Source organism: Zootermopsis nevadensis, unplaced genomic scaffold (assembly GCF_977971745.1).
Source record: "Zootermopsis nevadensis isolate Lab colony 2312 unplaced genomic scaffold, Znev_1.0 Znev_ptg000001l, whole genome shotgun sequence".
NCBI lineage: Eukaryota > Metazoa > Arthropoda > Insecta > Blattodea > Termopsidae > Zootermopsis > Zootermopsis nevadensis.
Window position 1 is genome coordinate 4,616,658 of NW_028259133.1, and position 23,779 is coordinate 4,640,436.

Here is a 23,779-nt window from a genome sequence, read left to right on the forward strand (position 1 = left end):
TCCAACCCCCAACCACCCAGATCTACCCCTCAACATCCACCAACCAATTCAGTTCAACTACAGCGTTCCACCGGTAACTACACCTGCATAGCCCACTCTAGTAAAACAGGTAAGCTGCTTAAGACACAGTCCATTACGTGGTGAAGTCAATAACATAAAATATGTATACAAATTAGCAGTCATGTCTATTAATTTCGAACACTCAAAGAGAACCACCTTAAGATGACCAATTAAGATCGAAACATGCAGTGGATTCTTAATAAACGTTGAAGCTACAATCAGGAATCGTGTAGACCAGTGGTATTCAACCTGGGATACGCGTACCCCCGGGGGTACGCGAAGACATCTCAGGGGGTACGTGAAATTTAAAAAAATATATATATTATTTTATGATAAACACTGAATAATCTGTAATTTAATTTATTTAATTTATTTTAGATGTAGATTATATACTATGTTTAACTTGAATTACACACCAACAACTTTGGGGGTACAAAGTTGAAGAGAAATTATATCTGGGGGTACGCGAACAAAAAAGGCTGAATACCACTGGTGTAGACGGACTGTCAACGTGTTTCTTTAATCAATGTTGAAATATATCTTTCAAAATTTAAATTCATAACACACGCGCGCACAGGATCACAGTCGATACTTTTATTCAACATGTGGTATATTTCGTTCTCATTCGCCTGCATTCTTATAGGGAAATGGCCTAACCTTTGAAAAGCAATGTCGCTGAGACTACGACATGCACGAAGCGACAGCGAAGAATTATATTAACATGTTCATGAGGTTGAGTCACGTATTATTATGATGAATCACATTCCGACTGTTTGCCCTACAAAACTCCATTGTTTGTAGTAATATTCTCACACGAATCATGTAAATCAGCGTCACATTAGCTGGTATTAAAATAATATCCTGTACAGAATTAATGACGTGTTAATAAAACTCAATATACATGTATGCATACATGCGATACGTAATGAATGAATTTAATAGCTGCTCTGATAATGTATCTAATTAAATGTACGACTTTATTGTGTCTTTTATAGTATTGTTTTCAAACCACAAAATTTAAAATAATACTTGAGACATTTCAATGACAACCAAGTGGGAAGTATCGAACAATACGGATTTAATACTTATAAACGCACGCTGCAACGAATCCATGAGGAAATTGTGTATTCTGGTAAGGAACACACTTTCGAAGCTCGTAATCATTATATAAATTCCCTGCTCGTGACACTAAATATCTCTTAATTAAATTACACTGGGTTCTTGACGCAATCAGGAACAGAATTCTTTCATGGTTAGTCTTTAAAATAGAATTAAAATCAAACAGCGAGTATACTGATGAACTAACCAACATGTTACGTCCTGTGTTCCATTGAACTACATTCGGATTGTGTGGTAAATAAGAGGAAGGAGTACGAAATATGAGAATTCCTTTGAATATGCAACACTATACAGGGTGATTCAAAAGGTTTGGGCCAAACTGGAGGAGCGTATAGAGGGACACAGAGAGAAGTAGGTAGGGAAGTCTGATAACGTACCGCTGAAATAATCGTAATTTGCTATTCTCCTAATAGCTTAATTTTGAATCACACGTATCCCGTCAGATTCTACAGAGGCTCCTGGGTTGTTTAGATTGTGTTCGTGAGTTGATAGTGACTGGTGTCTTAAAACAAAATTAAGTTTCATGGAGACTCAACCTGTATCCTTTCTTACTAAAACTGTAAACCCTTTCAGACCTGTATCGTATATAATCGCATTAATAAATTTCTTGAGTTTATCAAACTAACCTTTCACAATGAATCGTTTATTTTCTTGGTAAGATTGGCCATATTACCTTCACTGTTTTTATCTGTCAAAAGGAGAAATAAAAAAATGTTATAAAATCCAGTTACTGTACAAAAGTACAGAAATTCTCCCTTCAATTAAGCTCTAAGAAAATTAATACGTACATTCACTTTTTGCTAAGAATAATCACACATTACATGTTCATTATTTATATTAATAGACAAGACAGTGTCGAATGAGATGATGGGTGTAAACGAGTTGGAAAGCAGTGGAATGAAGCGGTAGTGGCCTAATTTAAAGTATTATTCCGGCATCTGCGTAGGGAGATTGCGCAAAACCACGAAAAAACCCAGTCAGGATACGAGACCTCCCGAACACGAAACACTAGAACCACAACGTTCGGTACATTATTTGTGTTCTGGAAGTTAAAAGCGCGTTCTTTCTTTGATCTCCTGACACTTAAGTAGCGTCTAACAACACGCAGTTGGAGACTGTCTCACTAACCACAATTCGACCTTTGTTCGTGACCTGATAGAGGTAATTTCTGTTCACTGTGATATCGGAAAATTTCAATTAGAGTTCTATTGCGGATTATCAACTTAACAGCAAGTACTGTCCACAGATCAGGAGAAAATCCCTGCGAGGGGAAAACGGTTTTAGTGCGGTGCAGGGGTGATGTTTACTACCAAGTTTTACGCTACTACACACAGACTGAAAACATCAAGCAGTTAAGAGTAGCGTGTAGTGAGCGCACCTCTAATGTGTTCTGCGGGTGTTGCGATAATATTCTAGATTAAATCACTGTGCCGCTGTGAGGTAATCTTAAAGCTGAACCCATTAGAACACATGAAAGCCTGTCGTCTGTTGTTCGTTCAGTGGTTGTGGAACGAATGCTTTTAGGATCGGTCGTCACTCACCGCGAAATCTTGCGCATGCGCGTATATCGAATTCCTAGCAGGGATTTTCTCCTGGTCTGCGGACTGTACGTCTGAGTACCAAATCAGGCTGGTAGATGACAGTATACATAAGGCCTTGTTGCTCATATACAAGTACAGAATGCATTTTCGGCGCCATTTCCACACGAACCCGAATTATGACCTTATATGGCTATTCAATACTAAAATAATTTCCAATGCGCTAATCATCCCATTCAAGGGCAACAGATGGCATTACATGTGCCCGGACGTTCAACTGTACGTTTATCGGTACTTACTGGATCAAGGCCGTATAGCCAGGCAGGTGGCTACTGCCTCCATCACCAGGGCAATGATGACTCTGATATCTGTGACATCTTTTTGGGACGATGCCGATCGTTAAAACGAATGCCCGTGGTATATACTAGTATCTTACTATTAAGAATGCATCATCCTATGACGCCATTAAATTATGAAGTACTGAACGGAAATGTGATTCGCGGAGGAGAGGTTCTTTTTCGCGGTAACCTGTATAATAGACCTCCCCTTCTGCCTTTGTCAACAGGCTGTTGGCCATTGACACTTGTTCACAATGGCGGGGGGGGGGGACTGATTAATTAATTCGATATCGAAATGAGGCGAATTCCGTGATCAAGTGTGAGTGATAAGATACCGAGACAATTAAAAGGCACTTTTATATCAAATGTCGGTGTATTTTAGTGAATCACAGATTGTGGGTTGCGCGGTGATTAGCACGTAATTGTATAGATTAATTTTAAAAAAATTCCAATAAACTCGGTCACGTGGTACAAGCATTATGTGGGTGTTTGTTTACATGTACTAATGAGGGGAATATCCTGGAGGCAAATGTGGCCACTGACACCGGAGAGTCGAGTGGAGGAGTCTTTATCATTTTAATTAGATTAATTTAATTGATACCAGTAAGATATCACGACCCTTTAAAAACACGAAGCTTCGTCGCATACTACACTGTCCCTACTGGCCCTTCTTACATCGGTACACGAGCGACTAAACGTCCTTGAGGTCAACGATTTTGTTAAAGCGGTGTGAACGTGGGAACTTTTGCTGTTTCCTTAACAAATGCTAAACACGAGTATTGGGTGTTGTGAGGGTGATAATCTGAGAGCACAAATCATTCTCCAGGCGCATCTAAACTTCTGGTGGGTGGCACAGATTAGTCGATTTGTCGCCGGCTTCTCGCCACGACGCCCGGGTTCGCGTCTAGGTCAGTCCAATGGAATTTGTACTACGTAAAATGCCACTGTGTCTGGTCTGAGTTCTCCCCTTTTCTCCTGCCAGTAGTACCCACAGCTGCTCCATATTCATTTATTATCTGTGTTACCATGATAATTGAAAAAAAGCAATGTCTTTGTCTTAACGTCGACACTCACAGAATGAGTCGACGGCACTTCAGAATCTAACGTGTCATCCTGAAAAGCAACTTTCACACTGAAAGAGATCGTAGAACTGTGGCGTAAAAGTAAAAGGAGCTCGTGGTTCGAAGATGTCCAAAAACGTAGAAAGCGATTTACGCTATTTCACCCTCTGTGGCATTTCTCAACGTGTACCGGCATGTTTATAGATCTACCTCAATACTGAATTTCGGACGCCTACTTCCATTGGGCAATTACTATAAAACACAACACTAAATGCATAATTCATGGACCGGCGATGTTTACCAGTAAGAAATTCTTCTCAGACCAATTTCCGCCCCGTTACGAAGACGTATAAATCGTTAAATTTCTTGAAATTTACAGCAGAATGACTGGCACATTTTTAGGTTAACATCTTAGCAGCGCAAGCTCCTACACACACACACACACACACACACACACACACAAAGTAAACAGGTTTGTTACGATCAACTTACTTGCATAGCTTCCTTCACATAATTGGCCATACAAAACGTCATATCCCCCAGGTCTCCAGCCTTATCCATTGGGCCCGAACTGGTGGAAGTTTGAGGCAAGGGGGTGAAACATCGGCCCTTTGATCCACCCGCCGTGTCCATTGTTGGAACACCGAGGTAATCTTCTTCGGCATCCATTTTCGTAAGGACAAACCGCAATATAAAGGTAAACTAGAACACCTCCACTGTCTTCCGTTTTGTACATAAAGTGGAAATTACCATCTTCACGTCCAGAGGTTTAACGTGTCTTTTTAAACCACACATACGATCAACTAAAACAATGCAAGGCCTGTTTGATTTTAATATTTACTGAATCTTTGTGGAAAGAGAATGTTATTCTTTCGAACTCAGAAAGTATTTTTTCTTAATTTTGATTTCACTTTCCTGACAGGATCCTGTGCATTAATCCACAACATTTAAGACGGCACAAGTCACACTTCACATTTATCATACGCCTCCACGTGGGAATGAATCGTAAGAATAATCCCTCCTGTTCTGGAACACATGAACTTTACTGGGTCTTCTGCAGCCACCATTTTGCTCTCCAGGCAGATGAAATAACTTCAGTTAGGTACGAGGAACCTTAACTTCTAGACGTCGTGTCTCCTACACCGATCTTGGAACAATGTGCTTTGCTTTCACAGGGGAGTACGTGCAGACGGTAGAATGTTCCGATAACTCCGCCTTCTCTCCTTCGATGTGACAGCAACACGTTCGAAAGAAAACAGCTGAGTCACTCCTCACCTGTCGACAACAAACAGAAAAGAGAGAGAGAGATGAACCTAAGTCGTGTAAGTAACAACCTTTAGCTTTTTATCACAAACACATTCGAGCATGCTGAAACCTTCACGGCCATCAGAAATTAACAGATTACGGAGTGCATACACCATTCACTCGCATAAACGGATACTGCACAGTCATCCTCCTTGTCTGTTAGTCTCAAGCTCTGCCATGAAATGCTTGCGCTGTGACGTCACGATAACATTTATCTCTCGCCGTTCTAAACGTACGTCACATTTACAGTCGTTAGTGTTTCGACACGGAAGAAGTTTTGTCATTACAGCCCCTTCTTTAATGTGTGTTGTTGGGATTTGAGGTTAGGGCACGTCTAGACCTGGAAACTTTGCTGGAAAAAAAAACTGTATCCATACTGCTACGACGTAAGTTTCTTCCGAATTATACAGCAACCGTTTCGCGCTTGTATCGGCGATGTTCAGAAACAGTTCAGATACTCGATTATAAAGTTGAGAAAATATTCCTCCAGTCCGCCTGCATGCAAGAATTCAAGAACAGCTTAATGGATATTCATGCCATCTGGTACTAGACGGTTATACTAATTTTTTTACACGTTCATATTTTGGTGAAGACCGGACAATAACACACAATTTAATTGAAGATCTGCATTCATTTTGGGAGGGGAAGGGGCGCGAAGGTGGGGGAAATCCTATACGTTCAATTTCTATGCTACCTTGGCCACCATCTTTGCCCGAGGAATCCCCAACTAGCAGTGCAAACACGTGGTAGAATGCTTCGCAATGACGTAATCTCGCAAATATTCACAGACCATTGCTCCTAGACCACTCAGGTCACTACCGCCATTCGCAAAAGGTCAAATTCTGACGAACTAGCCAGAACTGTTTCAGAACTTGTTTCTATTAGAAAAAGTGTTCAACCGTTCAGGCAGGCTGGCCACAGTGACACAGTCTGTGACGAGAGCCGGAATATTCATATATCTGTGCCGCTACAAACCAAAAAAAGTATATATATATATATATATATATAAATTCAATTCACATTTGCATAAGCTATTTCCTTGACAAAAAACAAAGACAATTATAAAAGCAGGAACTCAGAGGTTTGTACTAATCACCTAGTACTGTCAGGTCAATTAAATCAAGGAATTTGTTAATGAAGGGCACATGCTGGAAATAAGGAATGCATATATGAACAACATTCTGTAAATAACTCTGAAGATTGAGAATAGATGGAAGAATGTTGCCAAAGCACACCTTTTCAATTAAAGATTTATTCTGCAATGAATAACATATTCAACTTTGGGACTATCAATCCAAACTTATCAGAAACGAGTTTCTGTTGACCTTGAAGTTTGACATTTAAGTCATTTACGTGGTACCTCATATCACAAAGTAATGCCAAGCCACTTTTTAACACAACATTCAGCCAAAACTTTGCCTTTCTCATTCATATGAATTTATGTTTTCTAGCCTTCAGCATTTCCCCACAATTCTGCCGTCGAAAGGGAAAAGATGTCCCAACTTCCGACAAAAAGAGACCGACGAAATTCGTTATGATTAAGTCCATGACATGGAATAAAGTTCACATACGATATTTCATGTTTCATAACATGTTCAAACTTCAAAGTTCGTTGTTGTTTTTTTTTTACAGAGTTACTGTAGCTGGATGACGCAGTCAAGTTCCATGTGAAATTCGGGACTTCGTTTGTCCATTTCTCGCCTACATTTACTCGTGAAACCTGTTTCTGTTACACTCGTACTTGAAGCGTCATCTGTTGTCACCCAAGGGCAGTTCAAGTTCCAAAGTTCCAACAACCACCAAAAAAAAATCTTCGATGTTTCTGTGACATGCAAACTTTTAACACTACCTCGTTCCTCCACCACCTAAAAATATTCTGTTGTGGCTTCAAAAACATCACATCCTGCGCGAAACAAAATAGTTCCAGTTATGCTTTGTTTCTGAATTAAGTAGGTCACTCACTATCAATATCTTCTTGTCATCGCTTCATTATTGCACGAGACAAAGTTGCAGTGTTAAAACTTCTCAACGGCAATTCTCTTGCATAATGCGATGGAAACATTTTCTTACAAAATTCCGCATTGATAAAGGTTTGGTTGCTTTACCAAATACTCACGATAAATTTCCCGCAATGCAGAGGAACTATCAATGTATTGTTTACTGCAGACATTCTGTTGTAATCCAAGTCCCCTATTTAAAGTCGCCACCTTTTCTCCCCTCAGAGACACCAAACAGTATTTTTTTAAGTTTTTGTTTCGAACTGTAATGCCTAGTAATGTTATATTCCTTAAAACACCAATATTGGTTAAACCTTGACATCTGCTACAGTCGGTATAGAACTTAACCTCAAACAAAGACGCAATTCTGTAACAAACACAACGTAAACGTCTCTTTGCTGTGGGTTTACGATACTTGAAAAATACATTACAACTCGAATTACTAAGCAGTGTCGAATTCGCATGTGTTCTATCGGAAACTTTGTAGATTGGTGCAAAGGATTGCAGTTCTGTTGGAAAACTTATAAGGGAGTTAGTTCCCTGTACCGAAACTAGGTGGCAGATGATGTAACTGGCCGCTGTCTTATTAAAATACTGAGAGGTTTCTGACACCTGCTTTCAATGACAGTTCTACCAAATAACGAACGCAAAACTGAATGAAATAAAATTGATCCAAACCACAAAATTACACTAATATCACAATAGACACGACCAACCCATAATGCATTCTCGCTATGCACTTCGCATAAAGAACGCATAATATAGCGTGCAGACAGGCAAATTTGGCAGTGAGTTTCTGAATGCGAAGGGCAACTCTTATAGCAAAAGCCCAAGTGACAAGTTTATGAGGATATGCATATAACTAAGTATAAAGAAAATCAAAGAAATAATGTATCGACCGGAAAGTAATCGGTCTAATGAGAGTTTGATTGAGTATATTAGAATCTTTTTAGACGCAGATATGTCGTTGGGACCAGTCTGAGATAAACCATGTGCACATCATTCTTCAGAGTTCGACAAATTACATGCCATTTTAGTTTCTGCATAGTCGTTTGCCTAACTTGCCAGGGTACGCGCAAAAGGCTCACAGAAGCGTGTATTATGCATGTAAAAGAAATTTGAATTGAGACTTGACATCATCTCCGCTGCTTTGAGGAGAAATTTACAGACCGCAAAACTGAATAACAAAATGGACAATGACCGACAAACCAATTATACCACAATTCGATGTCGGACGTTTTATTCTTGTTGATGAGGAAAGTGTTCGTCGTGATCGATCAAATAAGTCAGAAGTAGCGTATGAAGTCGTAAGAGCAGAAGGACGGAAGCCCAACACGACAGAAATGAACATACAGGCATACCTCGTTTTATTGCGCTATGCATATATTGCGGGGTTTTTTTTGTTTTTTGTTTTTTCAAATTAAAGGTTTGTGGCAACCCTGCGTCGAGCAAGTCTATCGGCGCCATTTTTCCAACAGCATGTGCTCACTTCGTGTCTCTGTGTCACATTTTGGTGGTTCTCGCATTGTTTTTTTAGACATAATTCTATTGCACACTTAATAGACTACAGTATAGTGTGAACATAACTTTTATATGCACTGGGAAACCAAAAAATTCGTGTGACTCGCTTTATTGCGGTGGTCTGGAACCGAGACCGCAATATATCCGAGGTATTCCTGTACATGCAAACCGAGCCAATCGAGACGTGATAGAAGTTGTGGATATTTTTCGTGGGCGCTAATCACGGGGTTAGTAAAAGTCTAGACGACGTGCGAGTCGAGCCGATACCGAATTCACTTGGATTTTATTACCGACATCAGGCAGAAGGCAGATTATATATAACAGTAATCGGAGAACAGTGACTATCAAACATCTGAAACACGCCACTGACAATCTGATATCGTGGGAAATGATATGCTACTATCAGGTTCTGTAATAGGCATGACAAGTCACTTCTTTAACTCTATCGAATATAGAACGACTGACAGTGATGTTACCAGGAAATCTGAATACTTAAAGAATATGATAAACGTTGTTTTCCAGATCACTAGAAAAGTAACGGTTATGCATTGAGGGAATTAAGACTATTTAATATCAGAGGACAGGCGTCTAGATATTTCCATACATTAATTGAGGTTAGGTTAGTTCAGGTATGGGATTCGTTGGAAAACGAGGAATTCTATGATCACATTTTGAGGTGAAACGGACGGATCTAATGAAACTGTCGTCACCAGATGGCACCGAAGTCAGTTGTTAGAACGTTGCATGCTGTTTCGAGGAATGGACTGGCACTGGAAAACGGTTTCGATGAAGGAAATGAATGTATTAATCATGCGAACGAATAAATAAGGGAAAATAAACTTATGTCATGTTGGTCGTATGAAATGGCCACGCCATGCAAATACATCAAGCTTTGGATGACGTAAAGAATTAGTATAATATTCTAATTCAGTCAAGTATGAATATACACAAGGGAGTCATGCAATCCCAAATATTGCAACAAAGTCTTGAGAAACAATCAGCATAGTTTCCTGCGATATTTACAGGTTCCAAACACCCTGACGTCAGTTAACTCTTATCGGTTAATTATTACTGTAACCTCAGAAGTGAATATTTTAGAAGACAAGATTGTATATGTACTGTAACTTTTACCAGTCGTAATGTAAATGGCGTATATAGAATTTTACCATTTCTTGTCAAGGTTACAGACAGGAAGGGCAAGTACACTGTCATTCAGCCAAAGAAAGGATTTATTTCAAAGGACAAAACTGGACAGTTTTAAGTACGGTTGTCACAAAGCGAATTACGTCATTGTAGGGAAAAAAACACGATACACTAGTAAGCAAAGAGGAATTTCCGTTACAGATTAGTAAATCGACGAGTAACTGAAACAGTGATGTTGCAACATATTATGATGATATCAAAAATCTGAATGCACAGAATTTTACAATTAAAAGAAACCGTGGACACTTCTGATAAACAATTCATGGTTATAATAACACTACCACCAGAACATTTAACAACTTTCTGTGCATATTTACATTTTCGTCTGAATGCATAGGATATGGTGGGAAAATCATGAACAGGTCTATTGTCGCATATTATGTAAACCGCATCAAAAGTATATTATCCCTAGAAGTGAAATTCGATTGATTCAGGCATGAATAAGAGAAATTTAGATGAACTACAACTGGAATCCATAATAGGGAAAGTTATAATATACAGAGTGAGTCAGAAGTATGTTTAAAAACTTCGTGTGCGTGTTCCATGATCAAAAATAAGAAAACATGTTCCTATGAACATGCGGTCGCAAATGCTTCTTTTTCAAAATAATAGCCAAAAATAAGTTTCAATGTATGCCTCTATTGCGAAGTGTAAGGACAGGGATGTTTCTTTATAAAAGATGCTCAGAGGTTGTTCCTCCATTCTCCACACATGCACGAGCACGACGTACACAAGACTGACGAATTCGTTCGTACACACAAGGGTTTCCTCGAATCATCTGACATGCATTCTGCACACGTTCCCATAGGTCGTCTTCATTGTTTATGGGTGTTGCATAAACGACGGACTTTAAGTGGCCCCACACATAAAAGTCCAATGGAGTCAGGTCCGGTGACCTCGGAGGCCACGCTACTGGGCCACCGCGTCCAATCCATCGCTGAGGATACTGTTCATTGAGATGATATCTGACGCGACGGGAGAAGTGTGCTGGGGCTCTGTCGTGCATAAACCACATTTGTCTTCTTGTATTCAGTGGTACATCTTCAAGGAGACGTGGCAAGTGTCTTCTTAAGAATAGCCGATATGAAGGTCCTCTTAGACGTGATGGAAGCATGTGTGGACCAATAAGCATGTCGCCAACAATTCCTGCCCAAACGTTAATTGAAAATCTTTGCTGGAAGCTGAATTCACTTTGATATAAAGTCAATTCATTGAAACTTATTTTTGGCTATTATTTCGAAAATGAAACATTTGCGAGCCCATGTTCATATGAACATTTTTTTTCTAATTTTTGATCCTGGAATACGCACATGAAGTTTGTAAACATACTTCTGACTCACCCTGTATAGTGATAAGCTTGAGATACCAAGGTCCATGATGTAGAGAAATTATTATAGAAACAGTATTGGAAATTGACGCATTCGGCAAAGGCTTGTACATAACAGGTTCCGCTGGAGCAGCAACCCCACGGCTCTTAATTAGTTACTACAGTGCTGTTTCGCTTCTGCCACAACCGCTGTCCAAGGAAGGATCTACCACGCAGATACACAACATGCGGCCGACATACGGCACAACACGCAATAGGACAAGACTCGTTTGAGAACTGTCTTCCGGTGTTGGCAGTTGCGTCTCTTCGGTGTCGACCGTCAGGTTGGAAGAGACATTTCGCAAATGAGTCCTTTGTTTCATAAAGACACATTTCGCAAATGAGTCCTTTGTTTCATGAAGACATTTCGCAAATGAGTCCTTTGTTTCATAAAGACACATTTCGCAAATGAGTCCTTTGTTTCATTAAGACACATTTCGCAAATGAGTCCTTTGTTTCATATACACATTTCGCAAATGAGTCCTTTGTTTCATGAAGACACATTTCGCAAATGAGTCCTTTGTTTCATAAAGACGCATTTCGCAAATGAGTTCTTTGTTTCATAAAGACACATTTCGCAAATGAGTCCTTTGTTTCATGAAGACATTTCGCAAATGAGTCCTTTGTTTCATAAAGACGCATTTCGCAAATGAGTTCTTTGTTTCATAAAGACACATTTCGCAAATGAGTCCTTTGTTTCATAAAGACACATTTCGCAAATGAGTCCTTTGTTTCATAAAGACACATTTCGCAAATGAGTCCTTTGTTTCATGAAGACATTTCGCAAATGAGTCCTTTGTTTCATAAAGACACATTTCGCAAATGAGTCCTTTGTTTCATGAAGACATTTCGCAAATGAGTCCTTTGTTTCATAAAGACACATTTCGCAAATGAGTCCTTTGTTTCATTACGACACATTTCGCAATTGAGTCCTTTGTTTCATATACACATTTCGCAAATGAGTCCTTTGTTTCATATACACATTTCGCAAATGAGTCCTTTGTTTCATAAAGACACATTTCGCAAATGAGTCCTTTGTTTCATAAAGACACATTTCGCAAATGAGTCCTTTGTTTCATGAAGACATTTCGCAAATGAGTCCTTTGTTTCATGAAGACACATTTCGCAAATGAGTCCTTTGTTTCATAAAGACACATTTCGCAAATGAGTCCTTTGTTTCATTAAGACACATTTCGCAAATGAGTCCTTTGTTTCATGAAGACACATTTCGCAAATGAGTCCTTTGTTTCATGAAGACACATTTCGCAAATTAGTCCTTTGTTTCATGAAGACACATTTCGCAAATGAGTCCTTTGTTTCATGTCATGCCGCGTGTTGTGTCTCTTCGGTGTATGAAATGGTCTACCGATGGAAAAGGCTCTACATCTAGTCTTTTCAAAAGCAGAATATGTAACACGATCCATTCTGCGTGGTTCTTCGTTTACTAACCAGAATATGAGACCAACAAATGTAACAGAGTTAACTCCGAAAAACATAAATGCAAACCCGAAGGCAACCAGTTCTTCCAGCCTCGGCCTGGCGGTACAGAAACAGAAAGTCGTCTGAGATTTGATAATATTGAACAGGAGTACCACAAACATTCCTAAATGCTCCACAAGTTGATATCCAATCATGCGACACACTGACGCCGAGTGGTCATATCTAAGACATTTACACTTTGCACAGATTGACATCTTACCTGACAAAACTTATATATCGGGAAATCAGTATGTATGGAATCGACAGTAAGATAACCCTCGGGAAAATGATATTGTATCCTTCGTTGTTTGGAGGACAGCGTCTCTCTTGCATGTACAAGAACCCATCCCGTTACGCGTTGTAGTTTAAAATGTTTGATTTTATTTAATATAGTTTATGTCACTGACAAACCATAGTTCAACACTTACACTTTCATTATTAACTCTAAAATTCCCGTCGTGTATTGGGTAAGGGGCAGTTTATTTCATTCTGAAAAAAAATTTGGGGTCAAATGGAATATCTTCAGAAATGGACTGATAGTCAAGTTGTTAGATTCTTATACTTTGTATAATGAATTTTGAGGGTTCTTCTCAAAACATCACATTGGTGTTTTCAAGTTTAGTACACACAACTGAAAGGGTACTCTACTCAAAATGTATGCTGTGATTAGAACAGTTTTACAGTAGGAAAATGATAAACACAAAATCACTTAAAATTAATAATAAATGTTATTAATGTTATGGTTTCTTTTCAGAATTGCTCCTGACAAGTCAGCGTTTCCATACTAAATATTTAAAATATAAAAACTCTAAATTTAAAGCTAAAGAAACTATCAACAGATCAATAATTTTTACAAATTCGGTTGTTTCAGTCTTTATCTGAATTTTGCTGGAATTGACCTAAATAGATATCCCATATCAAAAGACACAATTTGTTAAAGTCGAAAGCATTTGGAAATACCTATCCTTGTGAGAAAGTGTTCAGCTTACTGTACAACGTAAAAATGAGAACTATGACGTGTCTTATTAACACATGGACAGATTCGTGCGAATCGTAAGTACCTAATTGTGTTCGTACATGTAGAATAATGAATCACATACTCAGAAACTGTATATAACAAATACAGGATGTACCATAAAGATGTATACACATTATAATACGGAATTGTTCCCACCGTTCGTCAGCAGTATGGAGATGAGGACATGTGAAATCAACGGGGTACCATCGTGATGTCAGGACCTGTCTTGACAATAGTTTTCCCAGCAAAAATTTTGGTAGCTGCTTGTCAGTTAGTTCATCACCGCTGTCAACTGTGCCACAAGCTAACGGTGGTCATTTTGAACACCTACACTAGATTCGCTAATTCACGAAGTACTAATGCTGACATACGTAATGGTTTAATTAATTAAGATGCATTTATTTAATTCATTGAATGTGTGTATACATCTTATTTTTGGGACACTCTGTACAATTCTTGTATTAATATTTTAAATTTCATGCGTATTTCAACAGGTCGTTATGTAGCGAAGGTTAGAATCTTGATGCGGAGTATTTGTTATCGGAATACGAGGTGCGATCGGAAAGTTTCCAGACTGTGTCAATACAGGGCGAACCGAATGTAGTACGAGCTTCTGCCGCTAGGGGGTGCGGCCTCCATTCATAGTGAATCACTGTGCCAGCCGGCATCATCGAATTAGCATTTGTTTCTTAGTTACGGGCGTTTTGGTAGTGCATTACACCGACCCCCCCTCGGAATGGCGGATTTTCATGAACAAATCAAATTTTGCCAAAGACTCGCCAAAACGGCTACGGAAACCTATGAAATGCTAAAGCAAGCATTTGGGGAGTCCGCAATGGGTCGTGCACAAACTTTTGTGTGGCATTCACGTTTTAAAAATGGCCGAACCTCTGTCGATGATGACGAGCGTTCTGGACGACCATCTTCCAGCACAACGCCCGAAAATGTTACGAAGATTCGGCAGGCCATTCACGAAGATCGACGTCGTACCATCAACGACTTGTGCGACATTGTTGGGATAGGCTATGGGACCTGTCAGCTGATTCTAAAGGAAGAACTCCACATGCGACGCATCCAGTCTGAGGACCAGAAGCAGAATCGACTTCTCGTTTGTCAGGAGCTCAAAGATCTTGCCGGATCGCCGGATTTAGCTCCGTGTGACTTATTCCTCTTCCCAAAGATGAAAATTCAGCTAAAGGGAAGGAGATTTGAGAGGGTAGAAGAGATTCAGGCAGAATCGCAGATGGTGCTTGACAGGCTGACAAAGAAAGATTTCCAGGGATGCTTCCAGGCTTGGCAGCGGCGCTGGGATCGTTGTGTTAACTCCCAGGGGAACTACTTCGAGGGTGATGGATGAATTTAATACCTGAGATAAGTGTACGGGTTTTTATAGGCGCAGTCTGGAAACTTTCCGATCGCACCTCGTACAAACCCCTATGAACTACGTTCTTTTCCAACTTCTTTCCAGATACGACTTAAGTCCTACACCGAGCGTGCCTACTAGGAATTACAAATTCTATCACTGTAACCGCCGTGCCTTAAACAACCTATATTGTCACAATTAAAATTAGCTCTGTAATCAGTGCTGCTAACACGATAAAAGAAGTAAACCACCTACCACACAGGGTGATTTCTTTTTTGCTGTTTTGGGCCATCGTATTCGTTGATTGAACGTCCATGTAATGAACTGAATTTGTATCATATAGGAAAGTGGCCAAACACGCGAGGAAAACCAAGCCAAATAAGACTGATAATGCTATACAAGACGCTGTAGGGGGTGTTGAAGAGGACTTTTTTTTCTGTTTTCTGGAGCGTTCAATATGCAGTTTTGTTGCCGGCATAAAAACAATTCAAGGAATTAAAATTAATGTTTGAAGAAACGTGCATGTTTCTCCGAAATGCTGGCATCTACTGACGGATAGCGGCCATATTGAAACTGGTGAGGGGAGGCGGTGAGTCTGTGAAGATGGCTGTCTTCTGGGTTGTTGCTGCGTGTAGTCTGGTAGACACCGGACAATTCCTTTACATCCCGGGAGTCTAGGGCCGAGGCAAATGGGAACAGTGAACGTTCATTTTAACGGTTATTGAAACAGCACACGAATTCAAGCATTTTACATCGAAATCTAGTTGGGATAGCTTATCTCAAGCAAAAGCAAACAAGGAAAAGAATGCTGCAAGAGCAAGGTACTACGACCTTCGCTCGCTCCCACAAACTACGTAACCTACATGACTCAGCAACATCGCGTGACCAACAAGACCTTGATCTAAAACTCTCAGTAGTATTCGCCATCCCTTCAAATGGCTATCCACTGCCTTGTGAAGAGTGTTCGAAAATTTTCATTTAAAATCTCGATGCTGATAATCAGACTTGAAAATAATACCAACGAGAAATTAAACGAGGTATTCGATCAGTGTCACAACTGATGGTACCACCATATCACAAACGAGAAAGAGGAAACTTCAATCAGTCGTTCTTATCGAAAAAAAAATATCATATACGAGAACTAGGTACCACGTTTCCCATTGAACATGCTATGAAAGAAAACTGCATGGCGTTTCCTTGAATTTGCATATTAAATTACTTCCATAACAGGATATCCCGTGGCATGATTAGGAAAAGTCCCTAATAAATCACAAACGTAACAACATTTTAAAAAGACAGCTAAGAACCTTCAGGAAAAACGCGTATGGTGTATAAAACACTAAATGCAGAGCGGAACTAATGTATTCGACTCCAAGGATCCAATCACATCAGAACCCTGAAGATGGGGGCTGAGTTTGTTCCCGAAACGTCGGTTTACTACGGTAATCAGTTAACGCGGCTGATTGCCCGAGAAGATTTTATTGATAGTAGTATAAAGTTCATGTTTGCCTCCTGTGCACGACGTTCGTAAAACTGAAGCAATTGGCCTGACCTTGTCTCTCCGTCGGCCAGCATGTTTGATTCCGAGAACAGTTGCGTAGATTTTTACGAAATTTAGTATGGGCATGCCACTAGCTCGTACGTTTTAATTTTATACAAATGGTAATAGCAACATAGCTATCCCAGGAACCTGTGGGGTTGGAATAAACAGGGTATTGAAATTTTATATATTGTAGAGGTCGCGCGAGTAGTCGTGGCACCTAAATGCGCGATGTTTAAGCCGAGAGAGGGGAGTTCAGTAGTAGTGGGGGTCGCACAACCTCAGCTGCGGTGACGCCCCGAACTAAACACAGCTAGAGCTACGAACCAACTGAAGCTGACACCCCTCTAGCGCGTGCTTTGGACGGGTCCATCTCGCACGACCAAAATCAGTCTCTTGCGCAAGTCCCAGCACTTCTCGCTCTAAGCTTATACGAAAACATTCAGGACTGGCTACCATTGACTTGTTCAGAATTTCTTGTATTTTGTGACATACTTTGAACACATTCAGACTTAGAAAACCGGACCATGTGGGCGTTGTGACTTGAGCATCAGCTCCGGGCTATATGACCCAACATCTTTTGAAAAGGGAATGTGGAAACTGTATTGTATTTCTGTATAGAACCTACGTTAAGTTGAACACCTTTCTCACGTACACAAGTAGCCCACGCTACGTGACGGACTGGCTTCATCAAGCAACGATTGATAAAGGAGTTAGGAATCTTTAGTACAGGATGTGCAAACCAAACTTTTAAAGGTAAAGTATTTTGTTAGTGAAATATGAAAATTACAATCTGCAGCGCCCAGTAGCACCTGTCATTCCAAGAAATGTATGGTTTGACAGTTCCTTCGTATTTGTAGGCATTATTAGCCCTGAACTGAGCGATGAAGAATGCCCAAAAGATGAAAAAAGACTTTGTAGCACCTTTCACTACAACCGAATTTTCAAATATAGTTGAAAACAGAATCAGGGATAAACCAAGAAAAGTACTGATTGTCTTTCATGCCGACTGTTTTCATCATTACAATTCTCAACTGATAAAAGTGGATGCTGTGACTGGAAACATTCAGGCAGTGCCAGAGAAACACGAATAAAAAAAATCTATACTCCAACCCCAATATTGTCAGGGTGATTAAGTCGAGAAGAATGAGATGGGCTGGGCATGTGGCACGCATGGATTGGACAAGAAGTGTGCACCGGGTGTTGGTTGGGAAGCCTGAGGGGAAGAGACCGGTGGTTAGACCTAGACGTAGATGGGAGGATAATCTCAGGCGGGATCTATGGGAGATAGGAGTTGAAGGAGACTGGATTTTGTTGTCCTAGGACAGGGTCCGGTGGAGGGCTTTGGTTAATTCGGTGATGAACCTTCGGGTTCGGTAAGCCATCTAGTTAGTTAGTTATTTCATATAGAAATGTCAAAAAGGCTTGAATTGGAACGATTATTAGAGAGGAGTTGCCATTTTCAAGGCGGGTATGAGAACTCGCCCGACCTGTAATGTCTGCCGAAACGTTAGTTAACAACGAACATTCGACGCTGTTCTCACCCGAAAGCCTAAGTTGTGCAATGTTTTTTTATTACTAATTAGTTGTTTCCAGACTTCACATTCATCACAATGAATGCTTGTGGCTATAAAGCTCTCCAATTAATTGGTGCTGAAGTTAGTATAAAAGCATTTTAATTACGACTATGGCCTAACCTTTCTGGCCTTGATAAGCAATCTGTATTCAACTACGTATCTCTCAAACGCAATAATTGACCGCGATTGTGTTTACTGCTTAAAAAGAGGAAGTCCTACGTCGAGTGGGTGAGTCTGTTCCAGTGAGGCATTACGCAAATCGTTGAAATTATAAATACAATTATCTAAAGTGCCTTTCATGTACACTTCTTCTTAAAAGGCCTTGCTATAAATCTCGCCCAGGGCACCATCACCACAGCGGTACTCTTTCAGATGTTGATAGAAATCCACCGATCTCCAGTCACCGAGACAGGCCTCCAGATAACCGACAAAACGCGATGGAATAAGGGACGTGGCAACAAGATCCATATCATCCGCGTACAGCGCTAGCTCAACATGGCGGAAGGGCGTGTGAATGTCGTTCACATACTGGCTCAACTGCATAGACGAGTCGAGTCCGCCCTCGGCCACTCCAGTCCGCAACCCATGCCATGTGATGTGGCTGATTGCAGTCAAGATAGGACATGGTTTTCGCCAGGCAGTCCTAGGGTAGTTACCTAGCAAAGGAGGACTTTGGCCTGAAGGATCTCCGAGGGACTGGTTAATTTCGGTTCACTTGCGGGGGCATACTCGTATGCTCGCTTCGCCTCGTTAACCACGTCAATAACTGCGGGTCCGACGGGTCGTCCGCCGGCTGAAACTGGACCTCAAGGTTATCGGCCAGGGCTTCCGGTTTCTCCGAGTCCGAGAGAGCAAGTCCTCCCGGCACTTGCAAGGGGGGGCAACGGAGTGGGGACTCGCATCACCCGCTTGGTCATCTTCCATAGCGACTGGTCCTCGCAGTCCAAGGATTCCAGCGTGTCGCTCCACTGTTCGTTCCTCTACGCGTTGGGCCGATAGGTCACCGACCTCTGGAGGCGGCTGACCCGAGCTTTCAGAGCGGGGTTCCTCGTGGCCTGCCACTGCCTCCTCAGCAGATTCGTTGGTGAGAGACTGTCTCCGTTCCTTCCGAACCCGTAACCAAAGGCATCAAAAACGTTTCTGGGATCCTTTACTTGTTATCCGATTACATGAGAGGGCATTGATCTTGGTCTGATAGGCCTTTTACTATGAGAGCTGAACGAAATTAACTTACTCTTCCATTATGGACAAAAATATTATCAGTTGCTGCACCTAAGACATAGTGGATTCTGTTGCAATGTTTACAGCATGATACACCCGTGGTAAAAGACGAGGAGGCAATTGACAAGTGTGTCGAGAAGCTGACTAGCACCATCCATGAGACCACAGTGGCATCTCCTGCCAAGAGTCCACACTGTGACAGCCTGCAGCCCCCTCTACCCAGTAGTATTCAGAATAAACACAGCTGTTACTCTGAAATTTTTAGGTCAAAGGGATTTCTTACTTCAGGAAGTTGTTAGTTAAAAGGAGGAAGTCAGCAAAGCAGACAATTCTTGATAGTTCCTTCAGAAAGAGACAAATGGAGCCATTAACATCTGAATGTAACAACCACCAACATCCCTCAAAATTAATTTTCTTTCACCTGATCATCTCCATTAAACCACTAATCCCCTTAGCTTAGGGTAGGAATGTTTTATGCTCTAATTACTTATTCATCATGTATGTTTCTAAGTACAATGCTTTAATATGATTTTATAACCTTTATTTATTAAATTTTCATGTTTACTACATTATAAATTATGTTTCTTGGGTGGAAAGATCAACTTCCGATCGTCTTAAAATGAATTAAGCCTTTAACATGTATTTCCTGTGTACGGTTAAGGATACTTTTAAATAATAATGGAATTTGTGAAACCAATTATTGATAATTGAGGAACCACTATATTAACAATCTAAATGTGAGCTCAGTCCCTCTTCAGAAGCTGAAAGGAATTCTGCCCACAAATTCCTACCCTCCCATCCTAAGATTGTCGATATTTTCCTCTGAACTACGTCCTGATCTGAATGGCCTTATCCCTTCAGGTTTTCAAACAAACTTCTGTATGCATTTCTCACCTCCCCTTTTGAATCTACATGCCCAACACATCTCATCTTCCTTCATTTGATCATCTGATGAACATTCCAAATACTGGAGCTCCTCCCTGTACAATTTTCTAGACTCCTACCACTTTAACTCTCTCAGGACCAAATATGACGTATTTTCCTCTGTACCCTGTCCTCAATCTGTTTTTTCCTTTATGTAAGAGACCAGATTTCATATCCACAACCACATAAAACACAGATAACATAGTTTCCTATATACAATTTTTACATTTTAAATAGCACACTGGAAAACAAAGGATTCTGAACTCCATGGTATCAAGCATTCCTCAAATTTCTACTACTCCAAAATATTTGAATTTCCTCAAGTCGTTAAATGATTTATTAACTGCTTTTATTTTATGATTTTGTCCTGTAGTCTGGTGATTAGACATAACAATATTATTTTCTATCTGCTTCCTTAGAAACCTCTAACCAATCTCATGTTCCTTCTTTATAGCACTTATGCTTTCTTTTAGGACATTTCACCACTAAGAATCTGATGTGATTCAATACCTAACTCTCTTTGTCTTTCTTGGAACTTTCTAATGGCACGTTCTACAGCAAAGCAACTTTACTGATTGACTTGTCTTCCCATTTCTCTCTTCTGCTGTTACCACTGTTTTCTTCTGTCATTTTAATTATACTTTATATTGACACAGCAGATTTTACTTCTCACTTCTACTTATATTTTATATTTTATCAACAATAAAAAATAAAAAATAAGTTATTGACTTGGGTGTGTCTTATAGATGGGTTGAGTGTAACTCATGGCCCTGATGGAGGCAGCAAGGACTTCTGAAACGTCGGTAAACTTTTACCAGACTACACGGCGCAACAACCCAGAAGACAGCCATCTTCAGACTCACCGCCATGAGAAGCTGGAATCCTACAAGTACGTCACTACTAATATCTTCAGGTCATCGTGTCATTGTTGCAAGAGACAAACTTACAGCACTAAAACAGTTTCTTTTTCAGGGCAAATCTCTTACATTATACAACAAATAACATTCCCATAATTCAGAGGAACTATCAATGACTTATTTTCTAAAGACATTTTGTTGTGACTCAAACCCCATTTTTAAAGTTGCCACTTTTCCTCTTCTCAGAGCACTGACAGAGTTTGTATTTTTCCTTTTTGCTATAAACTGTAATGCCTGGCAGTGTTATTTTCTTTCATAACAGCAGTATGTAAGATCTGAGGTTTTCACAGCGGTAAGTCTAAAGATTGCTGTCTTCTGGGTTGTTGCGCCGTGCAGACATCTACGAGACTACACGATGCAACAACCCGGAAGACAGCAATCTTCTAAACAGCAGTACTTTGTCTACAAATTGAACACAAAACTTTCCCATTCATATAAACACACAAGTATTTTTTAACTTCTCTTGAAAAACTTCAGGTTCAGAGCCCACTTTACATTTTTTGCAAAAGATGTTGTCATTTAATTTAGCCCAGTTTTCCTTACTTATAAACAACCCAAGGAAGTAACATCATAAAAACATACTACTTATACAATCGTATGAAAGTTGCAAAGAATGATATTTCTGCCTGTCAAGAAGCGGTCACAATTCTATCCGAAAATAAGTTAAAGTAAATTCAGTTACATCAACAATCCACACTGGAAAACCCTGACATCTACCACAGTCTGCTTGAAAGTACAGTACAGTCACAAGAGGCATACATTCAATAAACGCAACATAAACATCACGTTAATGTGGGCTGATACTTGATAAATACATTCCAACTCAAACGATTAAAAAATGTCAAGCTTGCATGTTTCCAGGTGGAAACTCTGAAGATTAGCATCAACATGAAGTACTGTAGTTCTGCTGAAGAACTGATAAGGAAATTCCCCTCCCCAAATTATGTGACTCATATATAATTAATAATATTTTCTGATCATTACAAGTACACACTTCTTTTACGTAACTGACCTACAGTCTTAGCCACCTGTTTTAGTGACTACTGTTAACTTAAGATTCCCACACAACAAAAACAAACTGATTTAAAACCACAACATCAAACAAACACAGTGATGCCAAATTCCAGAGCCTGGGGCGTTCATCACCATTTACCACACCCTAGAAATGGTTCTACTTGCAAGTTACTGATACATTAAAGGAACCACACAAAAAAGAGCAGTGGGCTACATCCAGCTTGTGGGCCACAGGTTAATTACCCCCATTTCAGACAATTCTGATTAGAAAGTGCATCATTTATACACATTATTATTACAATGATGATACAATATCCAACATGCAGACAACAAAGTGTCTATATTAAAATATTATCAGTTTTAGCTCAAGCATTATATTTAACCTTTTCATGAGAATTCCATATTGAATGAGAATGTTATATGATACTTCACTCCTAATGTAATCATAGGCTTTCTTTGTGCAATGTTCCACTGCATTGTTAATATTTCTTCAGCATCTGAAGAACACAGAATATCTTATCAGCAATTACACTGAAATCCACAATGATGATCCCCAATAATTTTCATCGCCCTGATAATAGAGGCAGCAAGGACCTCTGAAATGTCGGTAAACTTCTACCAGACTACACGGTGTAACAACCCAGAAGACAGCCATTTTCAGACTCACCGCCGTGAAAACCTCAAAACCTCAAATCCTACAGAGTTAAATTTGAAACAAACGGACAAAATGGCATATGCAACAGATAATAGTGATGAAAGACTCTCGGGCAACAAGCCGCGTCTTGTTGCACGAGAGTCTTTCATCAACTTCGGTTGCCGTGAAAGCTTCACTTGATAATAGTGATATTCCTCAATAATTGCTACAGCAGAGTTAACAAGCTCTCAACAAAGTTAGAGATCACAACCATAAACATTATGGCTGACTTACATATTTTCAGGGTTATAAAGATTTTTACAAGCTATTTGATTTGGGTGTGAAAGTGTTCAGGATAAGACATAAAAACTGCTTGGTATAATGCACTTTGGAATCTTCCATCTTTCCACTCTTCTATCTAAAATAATAAAGATTAAATTGTAAAACTGTAATTTTAGTTGTTGTTTGCGTGATGTTTGAGAAACTCTCTCACATTAAGACAGGAACACAGATTGAGGGTGTTTGGGAATAGACTGCTGAGAATAATATGTGGAAGTAACAAGAGACTAAAGTTGTAAATTTAG

General features: G+C 39.9%; 2 protein-coding genes across 15 annotated transcripts in view; one reads left to right on the plus strand and one right to left on the minus strand.

The window, feature by feature from the left end:
• Keap1 (kelch like ECH associated protein 1) overlaps positions 1–4,785 on the minus strand; it is a 36,389-nt gene extending 31,604 nt beyond the window's left edge. For all 8 annotated transcript variants that reach the window (XM_087352581.1, XM_022078329.2, XM_022078328.2 and 5 more), the window contains exon 1: positions 4,609–4,785. In XM_087352581.1, the coding sequence (XP_087208707.1) occupies positions 4,609–4,785 (177 nt within the window). The remainder of the gene's footprint in view (positions 1–4,608) is intronic.
• LOC110836768 (protein GVQW3-like) lies at positions 18–23,647 on the plus strand. Of its 7 annotated transcripts, none has more exons than XR_002545444.2 (6): positions 18–109; positions 4,660–4,813; positions 5,039–5,438; positions 13,742–14,040; positions 15,474–19,569; positions 21,377–23,647. XR_002545444.2 is itself a non-coding variant. In XM_087353328.1 (3 exons), the coding sequence occupies exon 2, from the start codon at positions 14,742–14,744 to the stop codon at positions 15,360–15,362; it is 621 nt and encodes a 206-aa protein (XP_087209454.1). In that variant the 5' UTR covers positions 5,305–5,438; positions 13,742–14,741; the 3' UTR covers positions 15,363–19,569; positions 21,377–23,647. The 7 variants fall into 7 exon arrangements, 2 of the variants coding, with proteins under 2 accessions (XP_087209454.1, XP_087209506.1); XR_015536383.1 differs by having other exon boundaries at positions 18,858–19,569; XR_015536390.1 differs by lacking the exons at positions 13,742–14,040; positions 15,474–19,569.
• Positions 23,648–23,779: the final 132 nt, after the last annotated feature.

Coding starts and splice junctions, on each gene's coding strand:
- LOC110836768 (XM_087353328.1), top strand. CDS start 14,742: ATGGCGGATTTTCATGAACAAATCAAATTTTGCCAAAGACTCGCCAAA.